The following is a 24,850-nucleotide window of genomic DNA, read 5'->3' on the forward strand; positions in this document are numbered from 1 at the left end:
ATTCATTAAACATTTGACATTTTACAAAAGGATACAGCATTAAGAATAATGAATGGTTTGGGACCCCAAAAGAAGCAGAGCTTGTAAAAAAGGGGTCCCGGATAAACATATAAAACAAAACATACTAAAGTTTTAAACATATCAACAAGAAGTGTAACATATTTACATAGGTCAGATGCAACACAAGCACACACACACACACACACACACGCACGCACACACACACACACACACACACACATTCAATCACACAAACACGTGTTACAAAAACGCTCATGCACATACACTTGTACATGTAGTTCATTAAATTGCAGAAAAATATTTTATATTTTACTATACTTTTAAATTCAGCTTCCCTGATCAATTCTTGTTTTGCAAATGTCCCTCAAGATAAATGCGACATGTATGTTTAAAGTTGGATAGTGTTGAGGTTGACCTAATTCTCATTGGCAAATTATTCCATTCTCTAATACAAACATATACAAATGAATTTTGGGCAGTTTGAGTTCTTACAAAGGGTTGATGAATGAGATTACTTTTACGCGTATTATAAGCATGAACGGTAGAATTTAACACAAACGCATCATTCATGAAAGATTTCAGATCACCTTGTGTCTTAAACATGAAAATCAAGCAACCCAAGATAACTAATTTTTCAAATGGCAAAATATGAAGTTGAATAAACAATGGCAAACTTGGACTTCTATAGTTTGGATTTGTAATATACCTTACAAATCCTACAACATAAGGAGATATCGCTATTTTCTCACTAGACCATAACTGTAGACGGCTTTTAAGTCTAGAGACTGATTAAATCATGACTGTTGTTCACATTTTGTATATCTAAAATGCTAAACATTAATCATATTGATTAACTTTTTACACTGCTTGTTTCTATGCCTGACTTTTTTTAGAACTATTTTGCACTAAAGCTGGGTTTTTGTTTTATCTGCAATTGGTTAATAATGTCTTTAAGATAATACATGACACAAAAGAACTCTGGACAATTAAAAAGCGTATCCGAGAAAGAAATATAATCATGAAGTACAGACGTGTTAATCCTCAACCTACGAAAATGCGCAAACATTGCTAATGATAACAATCATCATAAACTGTTTGAAACATACCAGGCAACAAAAATTGCAATAATGGAGGTCAAAAGCGACAGCTGCAAATCTCCTTCACAGAACAGAAAAACAAGTATGAAGGAATTATACTGCTTACAGCCGGTGGTATGGTCACCAGATGGTCCGGTGTTTTGCGACCCAGTACTTCCGCTGTGACGACTCCAGTCAAAGTCATCGCCGTAAGCCTGCTGCCATCCACAGAGACCGGATTCAAAGTTACAGTCAAAGTCGTCCGGAACTGGTCCAGGATAATAATGATTTAAAAACAAAACAAAACAAAAAAAAACAAAACAAAAACTTGTATTGACGATACTATTTGCATCTATATCAACATATGCTCAGAGTTTGCTTCCTCAAATTTGTGTCGTAAATGAGTATGATGTTGCATGTCACGTCGAGGGTTAGCAAGACTACCAAACACTTGCTGTAGCAATTGCATTGGGGGTCATCCTACGAGTCCGACACCGAAGAATCCCACAGCCCACGAGTTCAAAAGTCAATGAGTCATACAGCTCACGAGTCATGTGCCCACGAGGCAAATGAGTTCGACACTTAACAAATAAGGCCCATGAGTTAAACACTGGACAAATAAGGCCCATGATTTCGGCACTACGTAATTCGACATTACAACAGGTTGCTTATCTTGCCGGTCTCGTGGGCCTTGTTTGCTTTAGTGTCAAACTCATGGGCTGTATGACTCGTTGGTTGTATGATTCGTGGGTGTCGGTCTCGTGACGTGCACCCTTCGCGTTTATTCAATTACGGATTCAATCTCCTCTTCCGTCAGTAAACCTCAAAGGAAAATGACAAAAAAAGAAAATTATTCGTGTGCAAGGTGCTCTACAAAAAAAATGCGACCTCAAATTTTGATTACCTTTCTAAATTAGGTGAATTGATCTAAATTTTTGGGGTGGAGGTGAGGCGATCTTTACCCTTATAAGGCTAGCTTAATCGGTAAGTTACATTGTGTGAGGTCCGTGTCTAATTGCATTCTATGCGGCATTAATCGCAGCTACAATAAAGTTATTCATGAAAACTTGAATCCAAGGACAAGATAATTGGGTAAGTTTGTCACTGGGAGATGACAGACAGGCCTTATAATGGCCAAGTCTTCCACGCCGATTTCGAGGCAAAAACGTTTCTGCTTTCAATGTGTGTGATACTTACAAGTGGTAAGAGGTACATGTGATCCTTACGGAGAAAATTATTGAACACAGGGATGCTGCCTTAAAGACATTACATGAATATTTGCTCTTGAAATTTAAACGGTTATACTTTTGCCGTATCGAAACTATGGTCATTAATTTTGAAAATATGTTCGACCCGGATTGAACAGAGTTAATATCACTTGTAAACCAAACCACAACTCTCTGATAGTATCAGTATCAATCATTTTCAAAAATCCGCTTGTATGTTATATTTTAAGAGATAAATAAATGCTAAGAAATATGTAAGTGAATTGATGTTACTGTACGTTGTCGAATGTTGCTGTTATACGCTGACGGTTTTGAATCATCTTACCCTGTGTGGTCTGATACCAGCTGCTCGTTGAATAATCTACAAAAAGAATAAGAAACCATACAAACTGAATCCTGAGACCCTCTCCATTACACAGTTTATAATAGGGCAATGAATTTATTAGCAATTAGTCACCCGATGTACGTTTCCCTTCCGTACTGTCTCTGAAACACTAAGAATGGGACGCCCAAGACAATTTTCTAGCCAATTACCAAATAAACAATGTAAAGCTGCAAAAACCTCAAAATTAATCGACAGCCAAAAAAAAAAAAGAAAGCAAGAGACAAATCATTACTATAAAATGAATGTAGTAGGGCAATGCTATATGTATTATGAACTATATTTGCGTGTTTTTAAGTATGTACATAGATATCAAATGTTTTTCAAAGTTTAAATAGACCAGAATTGGACAGAAAAGAACACAGTTTATTGAGTTGATATCTAACCGTATATATGAAATTAATACCTACCGCAGTTGTATTCATCGCTGCCATCCCCGCAGTTGGAGTATCCATTGCATCGATAATAGTCTGATATACATGACCCATCGTTACATTGGAACTGCCAACTATAACAGGACTGATATCCTATATACGAAAAGAATCATCATAGCAAGTTTCAAAATTTAATATCTTATCATTCATACGAAAAGGAGAGGAGAACTCTATCTTATGTTATTGTAGCATACATCGGTCGAAAGGCCACATCTGATAGCTAGACAAAGAAGAAACAAGGAATGGACGCGTTTGAAATCCAAAAGGTTACAAATCATAATATACTTTAGCTACATCGTAACCATTATGGTCATCAACTTTTAATCGAGTTAATATTGATTATAAACCAAACAAAGAGGCTCTGTACGGTGTTAAGTATCAAACACTTTCAAGAATTTGTTTTCATTTTATATTGTAGGATTAAAATCAATGCTTATGAAATCGTAGGCACATTTGATGTTACAGTACGTTGTCGAATGTTGCTATCATCACGGTTTTGAATCATCTTACCCTGTGTGGGCTGATACCAGCTGCTCGTTGAATAGTCTACGAAAGTATAAGAAACCAGACAAGTTGAATCCTTAGACCCTCTCCATTCATAGTAGGGCAATGAAGATATTTACAATTCATCCCGCGATGTAGGGTCTACGTCTTTCGTATAGGTAGTGTCTCTAAACCACTAATAAGGGGACGCCCAAATCAATTTTCTAGCCAATTACGAAAAGACATGATTTATTGCTACAAAAACTTCCAAGTTAAACGACAGCAAGAACGAAGAAAGCAACAGAGAAAAATGTTATAACATGTACTAAGTACGTCTATGTATCTATCTAAATATAAACTATAGATAATTATGTGCATAATAATAATGTATGCCATGAATATAGATATCAAATGTATTTCAATTTCAAAGTTTCAGTAGACCTAAAGGGACGGAAATGAGCACAGTTTATTGAGTTAATATTTTACAGTATACATTAGGAAATTAACACCTACCGCAGTTGTATTCATCGCTGCCATCGTAACAGTTGGAGTATCCATTGCATCGATAATAGTCTGATATACATGACCCATCGTTACATTGGAACTGCCAACTATAACAGGACTGATATCCTACGAAAAGAAACACCATAAAAACTTTCAAAATTGAATCTCCTTATAATTCTTATGAAAAGTAAAGGAGAACTGTATCTTATGTTATTGTAGCATACATCAGTCGAAATGCTACATCTGACAGACAAAGAAGGAATGGACTTGTTTCCTGCTTTAATCATTCAAAAAGACTAGTATACGCAAATAAATGTGATTGAATCTACAGCATTAGCCCCACACCTCCAAAGGATGTAAATCTGCCAGTGCTCAAAGATAATCCGCGTTTTCTTTCAGGAAACATCAACTTGACAGTGTATGTAGAGGGGGAAAAACATGTAAAGCATCATGACTCAAGTTGTTTCATCTGCGTAAGCGGTCAATTCGATTTTTGTTATCTTCTATGTGATAAGAACACAGCTGGCATAGACAAAATTTTCACTGACGTACTTCCTAACATTAAAAATGATATTCTTACCAGGTGTAGACTGATACCACGAATTGGTTGAGAAATCTATTAGGTGAAAAAAAAGAAAAGCGGTTTTTTTTTTCATTTTTGTCCAAATAAGATGTTCAATGAAAACTAAATGGAATTCTGATATATGTATATAAACATATATATATATATATATATATATATATATATAACTGTAGAGTAAAGTGGTGGATTTACATATTTATATATGTAAATCCACCATTTGACTCTACAATTACTTATTGGCCAAAACGTCATATGGGTAAATTCAAAATCATTATATAAGGCCTGTAGAAGTTCGCTTAACGTCTGTTGCCATTTTACAAAATAAATCAAAATGCACACACATCACCTTTCAAAAACCTTTTTTATTATAATAGCACCGGACAAACTTGATTACTCTGTGATGTTCTCAAAACGAAAACACTGATGACAAAGAAGTTGGAGTTACGAGGGGTTAACTTACCACAATGGTCCTCATCACTGTTATCGGCACAGTCGACAATTCCATCACATTCCCAGCTGCCCGGGATGCAGGTACCGTTGTTACATTGAAATTGATTTGAGGCACATCCTAAACGCAACGAAATATTTCAAATGCAAGCGGTGCTTATTTTCATGTGCATTCCCAAGTTTAGTACAGAAAAAAACAACAACACATACATCTATTTCTCATGAACACGTAGTTGGTGACTGCTTTTTTTATGTATAATATTCTTTGAGCCAATTTTGTGCTGTTGTTGTTTTTTTTTTCATTCTATATTCTTTTTTTCGGATTTCACAATCAACAAACAAGGCTTTTTGATGAATCCTTCTTTTTTTATTTGTTTCATTTTGTTACATCCCAAAATTTGAAAATATAGTAATGGATAGCATTTCATTTCACTTTGATTTTTTTTTCTGTCTCGTATCATATAAGTGAGATTTTGTTATGCTCTGTTAATTTCAATTGCGCATCAAATTGTACATGAAATGAAATGTCTTGTAACGTTTTATTCTGATTGAATAAACAATGGAATATATGACCTTGAATTTGAATCTGAAAGAAAGAAATTGACTGTTTGTAGATAATGGCAAATCGACTTTGGACAGGCTGAATAGAGCGATGTATAACAAATTACACAAATAAATGTTACAGTGAAATAACAAAATTGTGTTCATATATAAGATTTAAAAAATGAAATTTCGAACAGTTTGTATACATATGGCACTGTTAGATATGTTGTTCATGGTACCATCTAAAACACACACACACGCACTCACACATGGGTGATAATGCAAATGCAACTGACATTAAAACGGCAACATTTGATATGACGACTGCAGAGTACTTTAAGAGATTGTAGGACGACTTTTCATTTTTATCAATAAAAATGTTATTCATTATATATGTTTTGACTAAAAGATGACAATTTCCATATATTGCATGGGGGAGAAAACAACCAGTGAGGGAAAACGAAGTCTTGGTGCAAATCAAAAACAAATTACTCATCAGTTTACATTGTGTTTGATTCTCATGACGTCAGGCACGGTTTATGCATCACCATGCACACCATAAAGGGGTTGTTCTCCCTGTTTTTTTTTAATCTCCCAGTATTACTTCTGAATAGGGATTGCATGTATTCATCATTTTCTGCATCTCATATTATTATATTCTTATAGCAGTCACTTCAACCTCGACGCCTGAAATGAGGTTTTTCTTACGTAAGTTCTCTTTGTTTTGCTTGTCATGAGTACATGATAGGGCTATAATATCGTCACATACCTTGTTGGCAGGGGCCCTGGGAAAGCACAATGTCATCTATGGCGATATCACCTGTGTAGCTACTGCCACATACACCCTCAAAGGTAATGTAGAATGGCTGGGTGTTATTGTTCATGGTGACCTGTAAAGATGATAAAGAATTAAACAAAATAGACGTGATGCTACATACTCTATCTCATTTTAATGTATAGTTACAATAGGGTGTGACGCATATAAATTGTAAATCCATTCTTTCAACTTTTCAACTTTCAACTTTATTTTCACCTCCATCAAAATGAACAAAGAAATGTATGTACATTGCATATACACGGGATATTTATGATACAGAACAAAATTTGAAAAGGTACATAAGAAAATTATGAAAATGAAAAGTAGATGTGATTACATCTTTGTTAAATACATAAAGCGTATAATACAAGTCAACTACTAAGGATGAGGATGGAAGTAGAGGGTCCCACTAAGAAGCAAAGCTTGTACGATATGGGACCCTCAGAAAATACACAAAACATCAATATAAAACACAATAAACGAACCGATGTCAACTGACATCAAAATGATTGGGAAGAGGAAAAAGAGAGAAAAGGAAAGGAAAAAAAAAGAGGAAAAAAAGAGAGGAAAAAAGGGAGAAAAAAGAGGGAACTACAGCATGTGCCATCGTGGACGCAAGCAATCTGGATTTCATAATGTAAAATAACTGATAAAATACAAGCTGGATTGAATGTAATGCAAAACATTTTTTATACGTAGTTATATGTTGGTAAGAATTCAGGAGAAAAGAAAAAAACACATCGTTATATTTAGAACACAGACAGGGACATACTTTAATAGGAGGACTTATGTAAAAAAGAATGATGACTTGACTGAGATGATAAAGGGAAACTAACTCTGTTGGATGTTGTAAAATTTCAATAGAAATGATTTTAATTTATTCTTAAAGGAATTCAGAGATTGAGCTGTAGTAATGTTACTGGGAAGTGAATTCCAGTACTTTGGCCCGTCGTAAATAAATGTGTTTTGAGCCAACAAAGTTCTCAGAAATGGCAAATGGAAATCATTTGATCGCCGTGTTGGATAATTATGAATGGATTGATTTCTTTGAAACATTGTTTCAAATATATTTGGGAGATTATTTTTATTGTAATTATACATAAATTGTCCTAGATTAAACAAATACAAATCATTAATTTTCAATATTTTATGCTCATAAAATAGTGGGTCAGTATGGGACAAAAATGCAGTATGACATATAACACGGAGTGATTTCTTTTGCAATAAAAGTAATTTATCTAAGAATGTTTATATGTATTTCCCCACGCGAGAATACCGTAACTTAAATATGGCAATATTAAGGATGAATATAATACAAGCAGGGACGACAAAGGAAAACAAAACTTAAGCTTATTAATTATACCAATATTACGTGAAATAATTTTACATATACTGTCAATATGAAATTTCCAGGACAGCTTATTGTCAACTGTTACTCCAAGAAATTTTATATGGGAAACATTTTCGAGTGGAGTACCATCTAAAACAATATCAACAGGTAATGCCTCAGTAGAATTACTAAAGAACATATATTTTGTTTTTTGAAGATTAAGAGATAGCTTATTTGCTCTTATCCACTGGGCAACATTTTCTAATTCTAAATTTATTGTATTAACAAGGGTAAAAAGATTATTGTGTGAAAAAAAAAATAGATTTGAGTCGTCTGCAAAAAAATAAAAGAAAGAACATCTGATGATCTACAAAAATCATTTATGTAAACAGTAAACAACAGTGGACCTAATAAACTTCCCTGTGGCACCCCACATTTAATATTTAATATTTGTGAATTACAACCATTTAAAGAAACATATTGTTTCCTGTTCATGAGGTAGCTCCTGAACCACTCCAAGGCCTTCCCACGCACTCCATAATGGTGTAATTTGTTAAGTAAAATATCATGATTGATGGTGTCGAAGGCCTTGGAGAAGTCCAGGAACAAACCTATCAAATGAGAAGATTTATCGATAGCATGTGCCACTTTTTCTATAAAACTCAATAATGCATGTGTGGTGCTATGTTTCTCCCTAAATCCAAACTGAGAATTCGTAAATATATTATTAAATTTAATGAAATTAATAGTTCTTTTATAAATAATTTTTTCAAGAATTTTTGACAATGCACTTAACAAAGAAATTGGTCGGTAATTATTTTCATCTAATTTGTCACCTTTTTTAAACAAGGGGATGACTTTTGCTATTTTCATACTTTCGGGGAAGGTGCCATTAAAAAGGGATAGATTAAATATATGAGCTAAGGGATCCGCAATTGACGATATTACCCCCTTTAAAAGAAAATTGCTGATGTCATCGTGTCCAGCACTTTTTTTGGAACTGAAATCAGAGACAATATTAATTATCTCCTGAGTGTATGTTGGATTAAAAAATATTGAACTAGAATTTGGGGGACCCAAAAATTCGGAAAAATGTTTTGTGGAGGGAGGAATATTACTTGCCAGGCTTTCCCCAATTGAAGAAAAATGGTTATTCAAAATATCACAAATTTGCTGAGAATCTTCAAAAATTTCACCATCAAATCTAATTTTTGTAATATTTGACTTAACATTTGATATATTCATGGCTTGCTTTAAAACTTTCCATGTATTTTGCATATCATGCCTGTAAAATTGTAACTGATTAGTATAATATTTTTTCTTTTCTATTCGTATAATTTTCGTCAAAGTATTTTTGTAACTAGTGTATTTCAACTTTGATTGCTCAGTACGTTTCATTCTAAATCTGTAATATAAGTTATTCTTTCTATTTATTGAACGCAGGAGCGATTTTGAAATCCATGGGAGCCTGGGTATTTTTTTGTAATTAGCTGATTTTTCTCTACGTTTTGGAATACAAATGTCCAAATGTTGGATAAAAATCTTCATAGAATATTCATAAGACAAATTAACATCATCTGTATCAAAGATACAGGACCAGTCTGCGGTGTCTAAGCTAGCACCTAGCCTAGCTATACTTTCATGAGTAATTCTTCGTTTAAATATATTGTTGTTTTTATTATTAACTGTTTCATTTAAAGAAAAACCAGTCGAGATGGGGAAATGATCGGTGATATCTGAGAGTACTACAAAAGAATCAGGAGGAAGAATGTTACAAAAAATGTTATCAATTAAAGAAACAGATTCATTAACTATACGTGTGGGTTTAGATATTAAGGGTAAAAAAGAGGCAGACAAAAATATTTCCAAAAAATCTTGCGACATATTATTCTGTTTTAGTAAATCTATATTGAAATCACCCATTATAAAACAATTTTTATTGATAAAAAGTGGGTTTTTAACCAGTTCCGCAAAATAATCTAAAAATAATTTAGTATTCGCGTTTGGTGGTCTATATACTACACCTATGATTATATTTTTTCTGCCTGGAACTGTGATTTCAATAAATAAAGACTCAAAAAAATCAGTCATACTGGTGAACTCATCGCGGACTACATAATCATAATTTTGTTTAACATATATGGCAACGCCTCCACCTACCCTATTTTGTCTGTTATTAACCACTAAATCGTACCCGTCGAGAGCGAAGGGAAGACTGGAGTCATGAGAGAGCCAGGTTTCGGTTAAACCTACCGCCGAGATATTATGCATGATGGGACTATTTAAGAATAACCTCAATTCTTCAAAATGCTTATTAATACTTCTAATATCAAAATGTAAAAGAGAAAAAGTAGTACTATCATATTCCTTGACAACATTGGTAAATTGGGTTTGAGTAAGATATTCAGAAGACGGACTTTGCAATTGGTTCTCTGTGTCAAAATCATAATCTAATTCTTGCGGCGATGAATTAAAACTGTCAGAAACATAATTATCAAAAAATTGTCATTGTGATTGATATTTGATTCGTTTTGTTCAAAAGAAGGTCCTGCCAAATCAAAAAAGTCATCATCATTAATTGAATTGAATGCTGTGTCTATATAATTGCGTATTAAAGGGTGAGCGTGTTGTCCGTTGCTTGAGTCCACGAGGGCACCTGTAGAGGGCAGTAGAGAACAATTTGACTGTGGAGATTGTTGCAATATTGCAGTTACACATTTTATCGTTGTCTCTTAATATAACGTTGTCTACAAAGGAAAATAGGATCGTCCTATACATAACATTAATACGATCTAAGTAGGCACAAACATAAAGAGAACAGTTTGTCATAAGCATGAATACTAATATTCAAAATAAGTTCTATAATAAAACTCCGGTAATTGTTCTTTATCCGATCAATAGAAGGAACACATGTATGTAATACGTATTGTGTTATGACAGAAGAGAAGACATCTCAAGTCTCATAGGGACCGCCAACCGCCAGTATATAGGGCAAATACTAGGTTGCCAAGGGCAACTCTAGGAAGGAAATCCTTACCCGAAGAATCAATTTTACAAGAAATAAAAAAAAAATAACCGTTTTTATCATTAATTCTATACGGATTCCTCCTCTCCCATAACTGCAGCGCAAAAGATCACCCATCCCTATGCCCCAAAAAGACCAACACGCTGGGACCGCCGACGGCCAGTATGTTATATAGGGCAAATACATGGCTCCCAAGGGCAACTCTGTAGCGAACAAGGCACACACCAAATTCGAGCAAGTTACAAGTTGACATAATATACTGTAATTAACTGTATTAAACTGTGCAGCCGGTCCACTGCGTGAGTGGAGAAGAATACAATACTCGGCTGATACTGTCAGTTCTGATGGCACCCGTTGGCAGATGCCATCCTGGACAAAAAGAACATGTAGGGCAAGTACACGGTTGTCAAGGGCAACTCTAAATTCTACCTCATTAGGAACTACCTGTATTTCTCTATGATATAGGAAATGTGAATAAGACTGTTTGCTGTGAGTTTCCAATGTCTCCGCATACTTAACACAGGACCTAATAGGGATCCTGTTGTTAATGGGTCAGAGAGGACGAAAAATGACCAGACAGTTTTTTTTTTTTTTTTTTACTTGCCAGGTGCTATTTATTGCCCCTCCTCATCTCCACCAGTCAATACCTTCTACTTTTCTTTTCCTAACTCCTCTCTATCACATGACTTAAATTTTCCTTTTCGTCTACTTCTCACCATAACTTTATACAGGGGAGATGGGGAACACATGGGAAACGAGAGGTTAAATAGATGATATTCTGGATTTGAGGAAATGTGTAATTACGGGTTTTCAAACAGCTTACGTGTGTGTGTGTGTGTGTGTGTGTGAGTGAGTGAGCGAGTGTATGCGTGTGTGAGTGCGTGTGCGTGTGTGTGAGTGCGTGCTTGTGCATGTGTACGTTCGTGCGGGTGTTTGTGTATATGTATATTTATATAAATTACATATTTTCTTATTCATAGCATTCAAGACATCGTCCGTGCAATGCTTTTGTTTTCATTTCAATTCAATTCAATTCAATTCATTTTATTTCCATACTTTTCATTTATGGACATTACGCCCTATAACAGAAATCAAACAAGTTCTTTCACCTTGCAAAACACAACAATATACATGGTGATAATACTATGTAATAACTGGTCAAATTCGAAATCGAGATGGGGTTGATCAAAGAAAAGTATGGCGGGACCAACATGAAAGCTGTTTTCCTGTTTGTTACTGTTATTATACATGTGTAATACATGTTGTTGGTTTTTTTTTTCTTTGTTGTCATGCTAGTGGAAGGCGAATTTCTTTATTTTCAACATAAAATAGGGTTCCTTGTATCATATTGTGGTAACCTTGTAACACACAGATAACCAAAGAAGAGATGAGCATAGTCTACGTGAACCATGTTAACATTGGTTTCAAGCAAAATTAATAATGATACCTGTTTTCTTTTTTTGTGTAAAATATTTACATGTCAAATTGTTCTCTTCTCTTTTCTCTCCCTCCCTCTCTCTCTCTCTCTCTCTCTCACACACACACACACACACACACACACTCTCAGTTACAATCAGATAAGGGTTGCAGTAGTGTTGACCAAAACTTGATACTACATCTTCTTTACTTTGTTTTACATTCACTTATTAGCATAATATGATTACAGTCTTGAGAAACATATTGTGTCATACATTTCTACATTCACTCATTAGCATATATATGATCATAGTCTTGAAATACATACTAATTACACGTATATGACATAACTTACCTGTGCTTCATTCCACACGTCGCCGACTTGTCCCGTACGTGAGAATAATACGTCGCCTCCACTCGATGTACTTGATGCTGACTTGTAGACATTCAGTGAATTAATTGTGCCACCGTACATATGATACCAAAATGTCAGGCACTGAGGGCCGTAACGATACTGGGCGGGGCTCGTTAAGCGTGCGTCTTGCCCGGAATAACGTGGAGAAGATGTCTCTATGTACATGTAATATCCGTCTAAAAGGAAAGGTAAATGTTAAAAAAAAGAGTAAATGTACAAACAAGGTAAAAACAGGATATTCGGATGCAGTCCGTCAGTCCGAAAGTTCGTCATTCGGAAGGTTCGTTGATCCGATAATACATATAAGGTCCTTTATTTCGAGGGGTTTTATTCCGAAGGTTCATCAATCTGACAAAAAGAAATGAGGTTTGTAAAATTCCGAAGTTTCGTCAGTACCACACTTTGTTTTGATTAACATGATTAACGAAGCTTATTTCCACTTTCAGAAGAAAGAACCTTTGGAATAATGAACCTTTGTAATCTGATTTTCGGTTGATCGAATCTTCTGAATAACGAACCTCATTTCGCTTTCAAATTAAAGAACCATTGGATTAAAGAATTTCACCCAGATATACGCATGAGATACAAGTACACAGTGAGGGAAAACACAGACAAACATACTCACATGTATTATCGATAAAAACATAACTTGTACGTGCAAGTGAGGAAGACAGAAGAAATCTTGTATCCAAGACTTTCAATAGCAGCTTTCCATTATATCCACTTCGTTGAAACTCTGTCCTTCTACCAGTGAAAGGTACAGACAACATAACACAAAGAAAAGGAGACAGCATCCGGTACTTATAGTATGGCGCTGTGCAATGCAAATGCTTAAACCGGACCTCCGGATGATTTTCACACTTTTACATTTGAACAACTATAAATCAGTCAAACTGAGTACAGAGTTTCAGAATTTATAGTGTTTGGGATAGGGAATGAGAATGTTTTCAAAATTTATAAAAAAATTGCAATGAACAAGGATGATGACATGGCAGCCTCACCATAAGAATGCATGAGTTGGGGCTCAAGGGAGCAGAACAAAAGAAGAAGGCATGCATAGATTTTCCACAGGTGAACTTGTTGAGCAAGCGGTATTGTAATGAAATTACACTGCTACATATCTGAAATTTATGCGGCTCTGATGTCATCAACATTGTTCAGTGTAATTTGTTTAAGATTTTCAATATATTGGTTTCTCTGCTCAAGGACCACAATAAATTCCATGAATCTATACATGGAGCTGTTGATTTATGTACTACATGATGTGAAATTATGAAATTCGTCCGGAATGCCCCTTTAAAGAGATGGAACAGTTTTTTTGCTGGGGTCCGAATAAAAGGTGGGACCCACCTTTTATTAGGATCACTAATTCTTTTTGGAATATGCCATTTCACAACAAATATCCATCAAATCATTTATACATAGTGTAAGATATGAAAGATCATGTATAGTTCTAAGACGATTCAAAGTTTGTTTGATGAATATATCTCTTGAAATAACCGAGATATCCAAAAACAAAGTGGTCCTAATAAAGGAGGGGACCAACCTTTTATTCTCCTAATGTTGCTGACAGTAATTGCCAGTAGTTGCGCCCGATGCCCCCACCCCTTAATTTCCAAAGCGAAAGATAAATATAGCTACAAACGGGAGTTTTGGGACTGTAAAATGTCAAAATTTTCAAGCTCGCTCGCTTCGCTCGCTCGCATTGAATCGTTATGCCACTCTCCCAATGTTGCTGCCAGTAATTGCCAGCAGTTGCGTCCGATGCCCCCCCCCCCCTTAATTTCCAAAGCGAAAGATGTAACTACAAACGGGAGTTTTTGGACTGTAAAATGTCAAAATTCTCAAGCTCGCTCGCTTTGCTCGCTCGCATTGAATCGTTATGCCACTCTCCCAATGTTGCTGCCAGTAATTGCCAGCAGTTGCGTCCGATGCCCCCCCCCCCCCTTAATTTCCAAAGCGAAAGATGTAACTACAAACGGGAGTTTTTGGACTGTAAAATGTCAAAATTCTCAAGCTCGCTCGCTTTGCTCGCTCGCATTGAATCGTTATGCCATTCTCCTAATGTTGCTGCCAGTAATTGCCAGCAGTTGCGCCCGATGCGCCGCCCCATTTATTTCCAAAGTGAAAGATAAAGCTACAAACCCCAGTTTTGGGACTGTAGAATGTCAAAATTTTCAAGCTTGCTCGCTTCGCTCGCTCGCATTGAATCGTTATGCCATTCTCCTAATGTTGCTGCCAATAATTGCCAGCAGTTGCGCCCGATGCGCCCCCATAGTTTTATTTCAAAGCGAAATATGTAGCTACAATTAAAACTCCAGTTTTGGAACTGTAGAATATCAAAATTTTCAAGCTCGCTCGCTTCGCTCGCTCGCATTTTATTGTTATGCCATTCACCTTATGTTGCTGACAGTATCTAATTTGTCGATCGTTTCACACCGTCATTCCATAATCCATGTAAGGAAAACTTACAATGTTCCTCAGTGACTGCGTTGTTGAATGTATCACATTCCGTAATGTATTGTAGTCCCATTATTGCTCACGCACACACATCAGGACCACAACCAAAACTATACCATTCCTTTTACCTACGAAAAGGCAATAAATACTGTGAGTGCTTACAGCCGGTTGTATGGTCCCCGCTTGGTCCGGTGCTGGACGATGAAGTACTACCACTTTGACGGGTCCAGTCAAAGTCATCATAATATGATGACTGCTGCAGCCATCCACAGGTGCCGTATGTAAAGTCACAGTCAAAGTTGTTTGGTCCTGAGACATGACAGCGTAGTGCGATAATGGTTACCACATTTTATTTATCATTTATTTTTTTACATAAATCATTCAAGGTTTAATGCATCGCACATTTTGTTCCCTTGGGCAATCCGTATATATAATGATCCCCTCATTCTTCATTTCATAAAACCATTTATGACATGCCATACAATGTATTTCTAGGAGATCACACAATTTCATAAAACCATTTATGACATGCCATACAATGTATTTCTAGGAGATCACACAACTTTTTTTAAAGTTTCAACCGTCAAGATTCTGTTGGAAATAAATCTGTAATATTCTCTGAACGTTTTGTGAAAATCTGCATCAGGAAGGTACTTTACGTGACGAAGTTATACACATGTCCATCCCAACAAATTTGCCAAGAGTGGACTACTCTCTCTCTCTCTCTCAAAAAAAAAAAATGAATCTTGTTGTAGGGGGCAATATAGAGTACTGTGTATAATGCACTTTGATATCTACTCAACAATATTGGGAAGTAAAATGCCATAATGATATGTGAGACATGATAGAATTTACAAGATACAATGTAGGAACATTATGGGGCAGAATATATTGCGTACCTTGTGTTGTATATGCAGGATAATATGCTGTATAACCCCCTGTAAAGGAAATGAAACAAAAAGTATGATCAAGAAGATCACAGGAGCATGAGGAATGATAGTAGCGAGCTTTAAAGATCTGCGACGCGAACGCTAAGACGACGCAGCCTCTCGAGTCGGACAATGTGTAGACAACAGCTGTCTATTATTTCGAACATGTGCAGAACACCAATTTTGGCTCAGTATTATTAGCGTCGTTTTAGGGTTTTAAATTTTGGCTCAAATCAGATAAAGTCCTAAAACATAGGCTTATTAACATTTCACACATTTCTCTCTATTTTTTAACCATACAAGGATATTAGTCTCAATCGGAATTCAAATTAGATGAAGAGGTGATGTCCAAAGCAAGTCTTCAATAATGGTGCGCACACAAAATTTCACTAATGAAAATGACAAACTATATTGAAGAAAACACAGGCCGATATTCGAACAATAATTATAATCATAAAATCTTTTGAGCAAAGTTTGTATAATATTCCGAATGTGCAGACGCGATATCACACACACACACACACACACACACACACACACACATACACATACAAAGGCAAAACGTGACCAATTTATCAAACAAAGTCACAGACAGCCTGATATCTAACTTGGGTTTCGAAAAATATTTTGTGTTATTCGTTTGTAAATTTATCATTTTAAATATTTCTTTTATATTTGTTGCGTATATCTATGTATTTAGTCTACGTAAACATAGAGAGCATGGGTTTAACTGCACATCCACAATTCTTTTGGTCAAATATGTCACAACTTCTGCCCTGAAAAGATTGCGAGTAGCAATCTAACTATGTACGATACACATTATATAATAATAACATTGTTGTATTTAACACTCGTCAAATGTTTAAAAAAAACACATAAATTGTAACGCTTGTTGATGCTCCAGTGTAATATTGACAAAAAAAAAAACAAATGGATGACGAGTGGATGACTGGGAAAAGCTCTCTTTGTATAGAAAGTAATCTCATCGCATAGCAGTCCAATTAAAAGTTCAGTTACAGAGTTTATTTGCTGACGCAAGTTTAGACAAAATCGCACATTGCGGGGTTTTCCTCGGAATTGTTATCTTAAGATTGCTGCTTTATTTGCAAAATTGGAGAGTGCTGTAAAATTTAGTTGCCCCATACAATTTGCAGGTTTTCCTCTTTTTTTTTTTTTCGTTGCTTAATGTTTCACGAGGAACAATGAAAAGAACTGTTCAACTGTGACAGCTTTTACTTACACCTGACTTCGTATAGAGTGAACATTTCATAAGAATTCGAAATGACGAACAAACACTTTGCGACAAGAAGCACTTTCCCAAATTATTTTATGAAAACACGGATCCGAAATTTCTGTTTTCCCTTACAAAAAAAATTAAACTGTTTAAACTATTTGACCTGCACTCTTGAGAAATATATGTTCAACTTTGAACCTTTATGTGGGACACAATGGGAGCACCTTTACGGGTGCGATTTTGCACCTTTCCGACCATGTAGAAAGGTGCAACGTTGCACCTGTCATGTCCGTATTGGTGCTACAATAATGTGTCACACGTAAAAGTATACAAAGATGAACCTATTTTTTTTTTCTTAGAGTGTATGATGAACTTGTGAAGTTAATCGAATGAGATGCACTTACAGCACTGGGTGACTGTCACAAGGAGCAGTAGTGCAGGCAAGGTCGAAGCCATGGCGCCGATTTCTGCCTAGTCGTACTTGACAAATCCAGTTGACGAAGTCTCCACTGTAGGAAACTCAGTTGGAATGGCAGGACAAAACCGTCGACATTTATAGACCTTCGGATCGTCATAATCAATATTCTTGTCGTCAGCTCATAGGGCACGAGACTACTTCTCCCAGTCAAAGCAATTGATTGACCAAAATTGACTTTTAGAAGTGGCTACAAAATAAATCAATGTGGTGAAAACTGTTTTTCTAAAATTTTATGTAGGAGGTCTAGAACTTCGCAAGACAAACATGAATGTCGAGCATGTGCTGCGTAGTTTATCTTTTACAACAAGATTAACTTTGCCTCGTTGAACTAACATTTCGTTATAGGAACAGTATTATAAGATTTCGATCGGCGAAAACTCGATCCAGTTGTTCTCCGACAAACCAGTGTTCTATTTCACTGCATGTTCAAACAACAATCAACAAACTGGTACAATTTCTTATGAGTCCCGTCATCTTTGTTTATTCTACAAGCCAACGTTTCTTGTTAGAGTAAAACGTTTTTAATCATTTCCTAAAATATATTGATCAGTCCACTAATATCAGACCGAATATCGATACGAATCAATTAATACAAGCGGAAACCGAGTCTTCTGGAATCAATACTTTTGCATGATTTACACTTAATAATCTGCATGCTTTGTAATCATGCAGCTCTGATTGTAAACACAGCTGTGAACGTCCAAAAAGTAGTTTGCCTTTAAAGGAAACCTAAAACTTTCTCTGATGAGATCGACTCTTATTGCTGCTTTTACTCAATTCACATTTATATTTGGGTTTTAGTTTCCTTTAAATGTGACAGTTTGTTACTTAGCAAGTCATTTTCACCTGACACAGTGACTGAGCCAAACGCTCAAGTGAGAGAATGCGATTATTCATCGTCCGTCCGTCCGTCCGTCTGTTCGTGCGTCATCCGTTTTCCGTCAAATTTGCACTTCACCTTCGTCAAACTTCTCCTTGGAACCCAGATGATGGAATTTCACCAAACTTAACAGGTAGAATCCGCAGGGTAGTAGGATCTGTAATATATCGTTCTAACAAAAAAGCACAATGCCCCTGACCTGGGGGGGGGGGGTGTTCCAAATTCTCGAAATTAAGTATTCTTCAACAGTTTTCTTCTCTATAGAACCAGAAGTGATAGAGCTTTCCAGGTCAATAGCGCTTCAAGTATCAAAGTAGTCCTACATTGGTGACTATTATAGTTTCAAGTTTGCTCATGGCGGGGGGGGGGGGGGGGGTTGATCATGGCGGGGGGTTGAGAGGAGGGGTAGGGGAGCAAATTTAAGATCAATTTTTATACATCTTCATCTCTTACTTGAAAACTTGGGAGCCATAGGTAAAATTTTCAACAAACTTGTCAGGTATTACGGCTGGGGTGATGAAAGTCGTACAAACCAATGGCCGCCCTACCCCACCTGGGGTATCCAGGGGGCAAATCCTTAGAATTGGGGGATCTTCAAGAATAAATATTCTTTTATAAGACTATAAATGATAGAGCTAAAATGTTATAATTAAGAATGTTTGTGATCGCAGTTTGAAGCTTGTTCCTGTCAGATCCAAGGGGTAGGCCTACCCCCGTTGAGGTCCAGAGGTCCGTTTTCCTCTTCTCCTAGAAAATTATGCATGTTAGATTTTGGCACCAAACCTGATGTCATCGCTGATAATGATATGATAGACATTTTCTACAAAATAATGGGCACCATGCCCACGCACTCCCACTCCGCGAAGATGTTCTAAATCATATTATCTTTAAAAAAAAATAAATTAATCTTCTATAAAACCAGAATTGTAACCAGAGTGTATACTTTCGATTTTGTTTATGGCAGATCGATGGGCGGCCCTCTTGTGGTCGGGAGCAAATTGGAAGCCATTATTGTTTTTGTTTTGTTTTTGTTTCTTTCAAGTTGATCTTCTTCTTGAAAAAGTGGTCCAATATTCATTATAAGCTTGGCAGGTATTATCGAAAACGTAAAGAATAATGGACTCCATGCATCCCCCCCCCCCCCCCCCTCCCCAATTGCCCGAAAGATCTTAATAACATTCTTTGTGTGCCAGGCACTCCGCCTTTGCTTGCCAAGTTTTTTTTTTTTTTTTCCAGATCAGCATTTAGTCACATCCAATAAAACTTAGAGATAGTGAGAAGTGTTGTATACATCAGTGCAACAGGAAGCCCATGGTGGCACAATAGGGTTTAGGGAGACTAGGTAATCTCTATCCATTGACAATGAGTTTCTTCGGATAATTTCTATGCCATAATCAGTTAAGAAATCACTCCACCGTGCGTACCATAATCGCTGATCAGAGCACAGTTAAACTCATTTTTTTTTTTCAACTCAACTCAGTTTTAAGTCTTTACTTTTTGATAACAACAAAATGACGTGGTTTTATTTTTCCTTTCTTTTCATGATAATGTGCTTCATAACAAACACCCACTCCAACTTAACAGACAATGATCTCAAGGAAAGTGGAGGGAAACCTCGCACCGTCTGTCTATAATTATGTTCAGTCATGTCAAAGACTTCCGATGCTCATGATATTATACATTCTGCACGGTGAAGGAGTTCAACAAAATTACCTAAATGCAAATGACCGCGAAAGTCTGTCTACCATTCCGGATACGCTTTCCGTCATCTTATTGCTATCTCTAGCTCTGGTAGAAATTGTCATTCTTGTTGAAACATTTTAGTTGACATGTTTGAGGAAAACAGGGGTAAAATAAAATAAATGAAATATTACATTACCACATTATAAAAATAATTAGGCTGTGACTTAAACTAACGGAACAATATTTGACGCGGCAACTCAAAGCGCCTTAGTCCTAAATTTTCGCGAAACTCTGGTCTTTATCTCTCGCAATCTAAAAATAATTGCAGTGTGCGTCACTCTTATTTCTGATATATGGTATTTCACCCCAATGCCGGAATGAATTGGCTTACTGCTTGCTGTATATGAATCTTCTGAAGGTGTAAGTATACCGGTATTCATATAAAACAACAGAAACCTTTTAATTTGACTATTCGCGCCAAGTTTCAATATTCAGAAAGCTATTTAAGTTTAACAATTTGCCAGATTTGCATCTATTTTCTGCATGAATCTTGTGATCCAAACAAGGATTATCAATAACTGCTGTGCAATATTTTCGTTTTCACAATAGTTTGGAAAAGAGGTACATCTTATCAACGTTAGCTTGGAACCATTTGGTGAATGTTTTGTGCATGCATAATGTGTGTGTGTTTGTGTGTGTGTGTGTGTGTGTGTGTGTGTGTGTGTGTGTGTGTGTTTGTCCTCCGAAGAAAATATATAGTGACGTAGTTCCCTATGCATGGACACAGAAGGAAAGGAAAACATTTTAGGGTAGACGGACAAATCACACTATTGATAATCATTTGAATAATTATGACTGACCTGGGTAAATTTCACTCGACTTATCTTTGCAGTTCCCTCTCTCTTCTTCTTCTTCTTCTTCTTCTTTTTCTCTGTTATCTCACTTTATTTTCCATTGTGTTTATATATATATATATATATATATATATATATATATATATATACAGTGTCAATTAACACAAAAGTTAAAAACTTCGAAAGTTGTCTTTTCTTCTAAATACAGACCGTTAAAAAATCTTATCATGGGTAAATGTTTTCAAAGCGTTTTTTCCCCCGAATCATTCGATATCAATTAGTATGGCTTAACTCCCTGCAATAAAGCAACCCACACAGTCAACTTACAGCTTAGAATCCGGCGAATTCATACCTGGGAAAAAAATACGGCATTATTTGGTGTTGGTGAAGACGCATCACCTGTGTTCACGCATGGATAAACAGAAGACGATGTCGAAGCATGGACCTACATGGTCTAAGAGAGCACAAAAATCGACTTGCGCCAAGGTACAGTTATGCTTTTCATGCCAATTTTTTTTTAATAAAGCAAAGGGGAATTGGATATGAATAATTATTTTGGTCAGTGCAAAATGACAATTTTGTAAATGTAAACCTCATTTTCTGAATTAAATATCTCTAAACCTTTCTTTCTCAAAACTCTGTGGTTATGTGAATGGTGTTGTATTGATATCCATATACACTCAGCAATAAAAAAAGAAAAAGAAAATAACATTTTTTCAAGTTTATATGTCTCATAGAATATTCGGCTAAAATTTAATGTATTCTACAATGTAACTTAATTGGCTATCAGCCTGGTAGGTCAATAAAAAACAAAGGAGACTTTACGCATGAGTGAACAACTTTGTTTTCCTCTTCCAAGGCACAAAAGTAAAAATCTTAAAAATGAACAAGTTGTCATTCATGCTTAACTGCTCTTCCATATCACAATAAGAACAAAAGACCAATTCAATATAATCTTATACATAAATTAGATTGGAAAAATAAACCTTTGATCTCTATGATATCTTTGACCCCCAAAATATCAATAGAGACCAAAAATAAGGGAGAAAAAAACCCAAATTCAAATTAAATAAGAGAAGCAATATTAAGACAAATTGTCGAAATTTAATTTGCTTTCAAATTAGGAAAGTTGTAAATAATATTTGTTTCTTAAATATATATCATGAATCCTTAAATAACTTAATAAAAAGAGTGAAAAAATATGTTCATTTAATCATCTCTATGCCATTACTCCCTATGTCGTTTGTAGTCTAAGCTGACAGAAATATCTTATTTCCCCTTTAGTTTTCCACTTTCTTCTTATTTGAGGTTATAAAGATATAAAGGTGTATATAAGGTGGTATATAATACATTGGTTTTCATCAAACTCTGCTATGACAAATAGGAACTCGAAAAAGTGTTTACTTCTTTTCAAAGTGTATATATATATATATATATATATATATTATAGTGTGTGTGTGTATGTGTGACCGTGCATCACAAAACAAACAAAAAGTCGCACACACTTATTTTGTGCAAAGACTGAAAATAGGTGAAATGAGTCAACCTACTTAATCTTGACTTATTATTTTCTGAAAGAGCAAGTCTTTTTCTACATAATGCTGAAATTGTGGATCATAAAACGAACAAGAAAATGTGTTTTTAGCAGTTTTTGTCGAACATTCTATGTTTTGCAGTAGTGTGATTAGGTGTGTCTTAAAGTTCCCTTTTTCATTTCTTTAAAACTCTGTACACACTATTCACTTTCATCTCTAATAATTTTAGAAAAGATAATGCTATCGCTTCGAAAGTTGGCATTAATCATGAACAGAATGTGTTGATAAAGCATATTTAATTTGAATTTAATCTGATAATCCTTTCATTGTTGTTGCTGGTTGTTTACATCACGTTTTTTTCCGCAGTTTATCGCACAGCTTGGAAGTGCTTGATAGACCTTGTACTTCAGAGCCTCTTTTCTCAGTTCAAACATTTTCAGTATGTGTTTTCTTTCCAATATTTAGATAGGTATGGAGAGTCCATTTGAATTAAGCTACACATCGTTTTAAAGCTAAAAGTGATGAATATGCTTCTAACTAAAGTTCAATATCTGGCAACTTTTTGTTGGTTTTGTGATGTAGGATCATATGTATATATATATATATATATATATATATATATATATATATATACTAGGTGTTACAAAAAACATTCCCACTTTTGATCCTTAATAGTTCAAAAACTATACATCAGATAACATTGTAATGGATATGAGTGATACCTGCATAGTGTACAATTTAGTTGGAGGTGATTTGAATATGAGAGCATGATTCATTTTCGTTAACTCCATGATTAATTTTAAAGTAAAGTTCCAGATTTTGGTCAAATTTGAACCTTCTGTACAAAATCGAACTTTACACAAGAACCAATGATGTGTATGTGAGTGTGTGCTTACAGTGACCCTGAACAATAGACATGATTACCACGAATACCGCCTTTTCAGAGCTCTGCTGACTAGGCTTCTGGACTCTTGCTCCAAGGCACATGAATGTTTTATTAATAATTCATGATGGATTGCCCTGGGCACTGCTAGTCGCAATTCATGGCAAAGGGTAATGCATGCACATGAAAATAATCAGCTCATGTTTTCATGTGCTGCATACACTGCATTTCAGGATGAATAAAGGCTAGCTATGATAGTGGAATTCTCCTGAAAATGTAAGAGAGCATTCCAATCCTGGCCATTGTTCAGGACCATTGTCAGGGTGTTAATCACACACTCCCATACACACCAATTGACCGCTGTGCAAGATTAAAAATTTGTACATAGGGTTGAAAACAGAGCAAAATCTGAAACCTAACTTGAAAATAAATCTTAAATATAATGAAACTAATTTGTGCTATCATTATCAAATTTTCTCTAACAAAATTGTACACTATTCAGCTATTGCTCATATCAATGTCAGTGTAGTCCGATGTATAATTTTTGAACTATTAAGGATCAAAAGTGGGAAGTGTTTTTTGTAACACATATTATACATATATAGTATATATACAATTTATATATATATATGATATACATATATGTATACGCAATGAGGCACTGCGTACGTTTGGGACAGGAACGACCTCTCGCACTATGTTATTATATAAATATATATAATTATATGCGGACAAGACAGCATACGCACACGCAAAGCACCTCGTGCAATTGTGCCCAAATATTTTGATACTTATCAATGGAGTACGCAATCTTCGTTTTCTAATTAATGTGCGGTACTTTTCGTGGACGTGTTGTAGACATGACCTTAATGAGACGAGGAATCGTTCAAAAAGTGAATGTTTACGGTCTGTTGAGTTTTGTTCTTTTTCTTCTTTTGTCGTGAGTGTACACAATTTTGAAACAAAAATCATGCCAACAGCTTAACATCCTACATATTGTGAGTGGTAAGCTGCTGTCCGTGCCTATGGTACATCTCTTTTTATTGAGGTTGGAAAGATATTCCTAGGTATGGAAAATAAAAAGAATAAAGAAGACCAATAAGATGTCTATTCCTCTAAAGTGAAATTTCAAAATGCATACACTCTATGATACATTAATACTGTCCATATGATGTACCACAAAATTGCCTACGCCACAAACGAATGATGATT

At 35.5% G+C, this 24,850-nt stretch overlaps 1 protein-coding gene across 12 annotated transcripts in view; it reads right to left on the bottom strand.

The window, feature by feature from the left end:
- The window catches only part of LOC139725492 (MAM and LDL-receptor class A domain-containing protein 2-like), a 197,655-nt gene that overhangs the window by 133,970 nt on the left and 38,835 nt on the right, over positions 1 to 24,850 (bottom strand). For 4 of the 12 annotated variants that reach the window (XM_071636567.1, XM_071636566.1, XM_071636568.1 and 1 more), the window contains exons 16-20: positions 4,136 to 4,252; positions 3,650 to 3,685; positions 3,116 to 3,232; positions 2,649 to 2,684; positions 1,225 to 1,365 (exon numbers count right to left, since the gene is read on the bottom strand). The exons of 3 other annotated variants lie outside the window; for them this stretch is intronic. In XM_071636567.1, the coding sequence (XP_071492668.1) occupies positions 1,225 to 1,365; positions 2,649 to 2,684; positions 3,116 to 3,232; positions 3,650 to 3,685; positions 4,136 to 4,252 (447 nt within the window). Of the gene's footprint in view, positions 1 to 1,224; positions 1,366 to 2,648; positions 2,685 to 3,115; positions 3,233 to 3,649; positions 3,686 to 4,135; positions 4,253 to 4,706; positions 4,743 to 5,169; positions 5,278 to 6,468; positions 6,590 to 12,642; positions 12,879 to 15,324; positions 15,472 to 16,061; positions 16,101 to 17,729; positions 17,839 to 24,850 lie in introns of those variants that run through there. 5 more of the 12 variants (XM_071636575.1, XM_071636576.1, XM_071636573.1 and 2 more) reach the window with 5 other exon arrangements.

This window comes from Diadema antillarum, unplaced genomic scaffold (assembly GCF_040938485.1).
Source record: "Diadema antillarum isolate AM-2024a unplaced genomic scaffold, OU_Dant_1.0 seq00000047_RagTag, whole genome shotgun sequence".
Classification (NCBI taxonomy): Eukaryota; Metazoa; Echinodermata; class Echinoidea; order Diadematoida; family Diadematidae; genus Diadema; species Diadema antillarum.